At 39.1% G+C, this 6,497-nt stretch overlaps 1 protein-coding gene across 4 annotated transcripts in view; it reads right to left on the reverse strand.

Moving 5' to 3' along the window:
* LOC107696699 (alpha-ketoglutarate-dependent dioxygenase FTO-like) overlaps positions 1-6,497 on the reverse strand; it is a 157,760-nt gene that overhangs the window by 108,039 nt on the left and 43,224 nt on the right. For all 4 annotated transcript variants that reach the window (XM_016497160.1, XM_016497162.1, XM_016497161.1 and 1 more), the window contains exons 5-6: positions 4,711-4,790; positions 4,434-4,577 (exon numbers count right to left, since the gene is read on the reverse strand). In XM_016497160.1, coding sequence (XP_016352646.1) covers positions 4,434-4,577; positions 4,711-4,790 — 224 coding nt within the window. The remainder of the gene's footprint in view (positions 1-4,433; positions 4,578-4,710; positions 4,791-6,497) is intronic.

The raw sequence follows: 6,497 nt of genomic DNA on the forward strand, positions 1-6,497 counted from the left end.
TTTAAGGACTGTTTAATGCATAGAAAATTCAAAAGAATAGCATTTATTTGAAATAGTAAAGACGTAAAATGTTACAAAAAACAAACTTTTGATCAATTTAAAGCATTCTTGCTAAACAAAAGCATACATTTCTTTTAAAAAGATATGTCTAATATATAGAATATAGCTAGTTTCATTTCTTACATGATAGCTGAAAAACAAAGGTAAGATAAAATGTAAAATTGTAAAAAATAAAAAGTAAAATTTCATTACTAAAACATACATTTCTAGAAAATAGTAGGAGCCTAACTGGATAGCAGAAAAACATTCTTACTGCTTATTTTGAGCCCTCAGTAGTATGTTTAGTATGAAGAGTAGAATGTAATATGTGTATGTAGTTTGTTTTTAAATCATGTTGCACTGAAAAACTGGTGTGGACAGGTCATTCATCTGACGGACCATAAAACCGCATACCTGACTCTCTTATTCTGCTTCATAAATACCTGTGTTGGCTATCAGTTTATAAGCATTCAAACTGGCTTGAACAGGATCATCTTTAGTTGGACTGAGATCAGACACCCAGGGTTCACTTTCACATATGGCCGTCTTCAAAGAAATGCTACACTTTGTGTTGGTTCAAACCTACAATCGCTTCAGACCAATGCCGGCCGCTGACAGCCTCTCTACGGACGCCGGAGGCTACAAATGCTAGCAGCCGCTTTTGTGTCTGTCGTTCCCCCCCCGTGCTGATTGTCTGTCTGTCCTTCTGTGTTGAAAGCCCACACAGTGCCGAGAGCTTTGAGCCAACATGGAGGCCAGTTTCCCGCAGAGTAGGCCTGCAACAGGCACAGAGCTGGAAACTATGCGACTGGCATTTAGAGCCACGCCGTCTGCTGCTGTGAGGTACTGAGACTAAATGCCACCTGCATATGCTGGAGGGAGAAAGAGAGAGAGGGGAAACAGACAGAATCAAAAGGCTTTCAGTGACAGGTGGAGAGTCTTTCTGCCTATATTTCCAGCTGAACGTGGCGGTAACTACTAGTTAGCTACGCTACTGGTCAGGTGTTCATCACAGTGACCTGCGGATATAGCACTGTGCCATTTTATAGATCAAATGGGTTAAGATTTCTAGATATCTTTCACACAAGGCTCACTGTTAGGACTACCAATCAATTTCACCAGATCACCCTCGAGTCCAGCACCGCTGGGACTCAATCAATAGAGGCCAGTCTGTGCTGTTTGCTCTGTCAACCCACATATGCACACATATAAATAAAGAGCCATATATGTGTGTGCACATCAGCTCAGACAATGAGAATTGCAGGGATGCAAAATGTAAGAACATATAACTAAAGTATTCAGTCACATGACTTCTTAAAGGAAAGCGCTTTTTGATGCACATCTAGTTAACATCTGTTAATCTGTTAAAGTGTAAACATTTTTGTTTTTGGCCGATTTTATTTGCATCTTGGAGTTTCTGTTTCACATTTTTTATTCAAATTTTGCATTAAAAAATTACATGGCTGGAAACCCACCTACTATATAAAAGAATACAAACATTTCTAGTGCTTATGCAAAACTGGTGCGTTTGAAAAAATTTGCATAAAAATACATTGATGGAAATCTGATTACTGATGTTAAACTTGAATATGTATAAGCAAATTAGATTTGAAAGCAATGGTGGACAGAGGATTTTCAGCAAATAACGACACAATCCTCACACAAATCTATCATCGTATGGCTTCAGAAGACTTGGAATATTGCACATGAGTACAGGTGTCATAATATACCAGTACTGACAATAACAGTGATATTAAAATATATATTTATTTGTATTATTATTATTTTTTAATATGACTGATGTTATTTTACATCATGCTAATAATGCACAAATACGCAAATAATCAAGTGTCAGCAACTGGTTGACATTCCAACATAGTAGGTTGCAAGACTGCACCAAGTACTGATTGCCACCTGTCATAAAATGGAAAAAGACGACGAAGACAAGGATGAACAAGACGAACTACTGTCACATAAAATCATGCCGAAAGGGAAGACAATAAAAAATAAACACTCTACCCTCAGCTAAAAATCTGAGCCTGCCAGTTTTTTTGATTCATTTTTTGGAATCAACAGTAAGTTATTTTTGAACAGTTGGTTACTGAGTTTCTCAATGGCTCTGGTTACAACCAAAGACTATAGAATACCCAAGACGTGTCACTCGTATAGTTTTTTAATGGGGAAAAATGCAACGCTCAATATGTCCGCTCTATTGAAGGGAGCCCCGCCTTCTGAGTAAAAGAGCCAATGACTAATTGGTAAAGTCAGCGTGTCACTGCAGCTGCCATTAGTAGTCCTGGCTGCTATACAAACAGTCAGCATTCTGAGATGTGCGCCTAGGACTGTGCATGCGCACTGGCTGGTCTAGCCTGAAAAATAAGCTTATTGTAATGCTATTTGAGAAAAAGAAACAACATTTATGAGACCAATTTCATTGGTGATTTCAAATATGAAATTTAATTTTAAGCTTGGCGAACAGTTTTGGAGAATTTGATGTTTCCCTATTTAAAGAGATAGGAGCTACACTTGCATGCCCGAGAAGCGTTTCAAAGATGGCCGCCGAGTGACATAACTTGCCTTAATAAAGGGACTTTGTTACAACGTATGGTTTATCAATGGTTACAAACGCTCTCTCTTCTTCCTTACACTTGTATTTTGTGTATGATCCATTAGCCAAAAGTTTAAGATAGATTTGACTTTTTTTTTCATTTCTATAGCTATCTGGATAATACTGTTTTTGTTAAAGGGGTCATATGATGTTGCTAAAAAGAACATTATTTTGTGTATTTGGTGTAATGAAATGTGTTTATGTGGTTGAAGGTTCAAAAACACATTATTTTGCACATACTGTACACTATTGTTACTCCTCTATGCCCCGCCTTTCTGAAACACGTCAATTTTTACAAAGCTCATCAGTCTCATCAGGGCTAGAGTGAGCGGAGGCCGGTGGCTAGAGTGAGGAACGGCCGGCGGGCTGAGTGAGCGGCGCGGCCGACGGGCTTGCGGCAACCACATGTGACGACCCTAGGCTGGACTCCGCTTCGTCCACGGTGAAAGCCGATCCGGCGATTCACAGCGCGAAGTTGATGTATTCCCTCAGCGACCAGCCACAGCATGGCGGTGGCGGCAACAATACTACAGCGAGAATAAAAGTTACGCCTTCTTTCTTTGCGTGAACATTTGGGCGGCGTTATGCAAATCTTCCCACATCGTGACGTAGACATGTGGGGGCGTGTTAGAACGAGCCGTTTTAGGTAGGCGTGGCTGACTCTTAACTTTTATAAAGAATATCTCTTTGGATTTGAGACTTTAGTCTTTGCAACTTTACAGATCTTCTTTATGCACCAAGAGCTTGTAACACTCCAAAGAGAAAGGAAAAATTGAAATCGCATCATATGACCCCTTTAATCATTTTGGCTATGATAATCATGTAGTGAAAATGTGATTTTGTGAAAGCCCTACACGAGTCATATGGACCACTTTTTGTGTCCATTTGAAAGTTCACAGCCCCTAGCACTTTCTACTTTCATTGTACAGAAAAGAGTTGCTTGGACATTTTCTTGTTTTCCACAAAATAAAGCATGTCATACAGGTTTGGAACAACATGAGGGTAAACAAATGTTGACAGAATTTTCATTGTTAGGTGAAACAGCCCTCAATTCAACCTTTTCAGAAGACCACGCAGACCCCAAACCTTAGAAGCGAGAGATACAGAGAGCAGAAAGCTCTCTTTCTCAACAACTTCTCCTGAACCTCCATATACCAGCACCGACCCTAAACACACAGGTAAACTTTCACCTTTATCAACATCAATGGACTAACACAATCCATTAATCCTACACAGTGCAGATCCTTTACAGATCCCTCATCAGGGGCTGCTTACCGCAATCTCCATGCAGTCCACCTCACTAAACAAGAGCTAGACACTGAGCTCTGCTAGAACAGCATGCTGGGATAAAAACGAGTTTCAATAATAAATAATACAATAATACATCATTTAAGAACACACACAGGCCCTCGTGGGCAGTTTCAACAAAATAGCCTCAATCAGGTCAGAGTGTTGAGGTTAGTAACCTCCGGGGAAGCTGCTGCCCCCTGGCAGGGGTGTACATATAAATATAGCCGTTTATATTTTGATGGGGGTTTTAAGGTGCTGAGTTGTAATCCAGGTGAGTTGGGGTTCAATAGAGACTTACACAAGGCCGCACTGATAGTTAGGCCCTCTGAAAGAGCTATTGTTTGGGGTTTGAAAAATGAATGCCAAGTACAACCTTTAAAAAAACCTCCAAGCAACCTCATTTGTTATGGCCTGAGACGCGCGTTTGGGATTTGATGTTATGAGTACACATTTTACATTGCTTCAAACACACTCACAATCTTGTTCAAATACACACCTCGTTGTGGATGTCCTCAATGTGCTGGAGGGTGGAGGGGAGGAGGGACTTCAGGCTCTTGGTGTTCTTCTCAGGGTCGGTGTGTAAATTCTCCAAGGCCTCTGAGCTGCGTTTCTGTATGTAGTCCAGCGTTCCTGTACAACACTAAAGGAACATGACAGATAATAGTCTGATTTTTACTTATGAGCCATTAATACAGAGATACTGTTTGAGGATTTAACATGAATGGTGATGAAGGTTCTGGTCTGATCAGGACAACTGGAGAGGCGACGCTCACCTGTACGACTCTGTGAGTTGAGCTGAATCTAGCCGTGTCACCAGCCAGTACACAGTGCTGATGTGTCCGATTCAGATCATCTATAGATACAATCACATACAGCCACACACAGACAGCAGAAGAAACATACTTCAATATTATTATGAACCTAGGAAGAGAGCATTTGTCTTGGTTATTCAGAGTTTATATATAACCCTTATGACTGGTTTTGTGGTCCAGGGTCACATATATATAAACTACTGCCCAAGGCATTGTAATTACAGCCGTTGAGTGAACTGACTTTCCTTTGCTGCATTCTCTGATGTACTGCAGCATAAACAGTAATGTCTCTTTCATTTCCTCTGTATGCTATTACTTTTTTTCTGTTGCATTAAATTGTCTTTAAAACACTTGGTATCTAATAATACTCTGATTCTCTCAGCCTGGGCTCTGCCACAACCTCGGTGTGAATCTTGGGCCATATAAAATTCTCCTAATAAATATTTATCATTATTCTCTTGTCATCGAGGGGCTGCTGTGCTCGAGTTAAAAGCGGGCTTTTAAATCTATTGGGTCAAAACCTCTCCCTAGGTCTGTCCTGTCCCTGGAGCATTCAGCACAGGAAATCTTATTACCAGCTGGGCCCGGTGTCGGTCCAACAAATTGTTCTCCGCTACCCAGCACCAAATTCCATTTCTGAGAATCATTAGATTAGATTTGCACACAAGAGTCTGAGGCATCAGCGGATGGAGGGGAAGAGATGTGACAGTGTTAGAGAATCATAGGAATGGGGAGTTGAATGACTTATTTTCTGTACACCTTCCTTCCTCTCCCGCTCTTTCTTTCTCCTTAGCTTGCTTTCCTTTTTCCTTCCTTCTCCCACTTCCACTTCTTCTTTCCTTTGCCTTTTATACTTACCTTTTTTTTCATTTTTTTCCCTTTTCCTTTTTACCTATCCCTTTTTTCTTTCCTAATACTTCCTTTACCTTCCTTCTCTCTCTTTAAAAGTCCTTTCACATCATTCTTACTTCCTAAAACTTCCCTTACCTAAAACTCAATTTTTCTTCTTTTTTTCCATCCTTTTCTTTTTCTTCCTTTACATTCCTTACTACTTTTCTCTTTTCCTACCTTATCCTTCCTTCTATTCTTGTTTCCTTATTTCCTTCTTTTTCATTTCTTCTTTTTTGTTTCCTTCCTTTCCGTTTTGTTTTCCTTCCTTCTCTTCTTTTTTACTTACATCCTTTTCCCTTTTCCTTGGGGAAACAAATTGCAAACTACAGCTTTTTCCATCCTTTACCTTCTTTTTGTACCTCATTTTCCCTTGTTTCTCCCTTTCCTATATATACACACACACACACATACATATACACACACATATACACTACCGCTCAAAAGTTTGGGATCAGAAAGACTTGTAATGTTTTTTAAAGAAGTCTTTTATGCTAATCAAGGCTGCATGTATTTGATCAAAAATACAGAAAAAAAACGTAATCTTGCAAAATGTTATTACAATATAAAATAATGGTTTCTATTTTAATATCCTTTAAACTGTCATTTATTTCTGTGATGCAAAGCTGAATTTCCATCAACCATTACTCCAGTATAAAGTGTCACATGATTCTTAAGAAATCATTCTAATATGCTGATTTATTATTAGAATTATCAATGTTGGCAACAGTTGTGCTGCCAAATATTCTTTTGGAAACTATGATACTTTTTTCAGGATTATTTGATGAATAAAAAGTTAAAAGAACAGCATTTATTCAAAATATAAATCTTTTCTAACAATATAAATCTTTGCTATCACT

The sequence above is a fragment of the Sinocyclocheilus anshuiensis genome, unplaced genomic scaffold, assembly GCF_001515605.1.
Source record: "Sinocyclocheilus anshuiensis isolate Anshui unplaced genomic scaffold, SAMN03320099.WGS_v1.1 scaffold354, whole genome shotgun sequence".
In the NCBI taxonomy this organism is placed as follows: Eukaryota; Metazoa; Chordata; class Actinopteri; order Cypriniformes; family Cyprinidae; genus Sinocyclocheilus; species Sinocyclocheilus anshuiensis.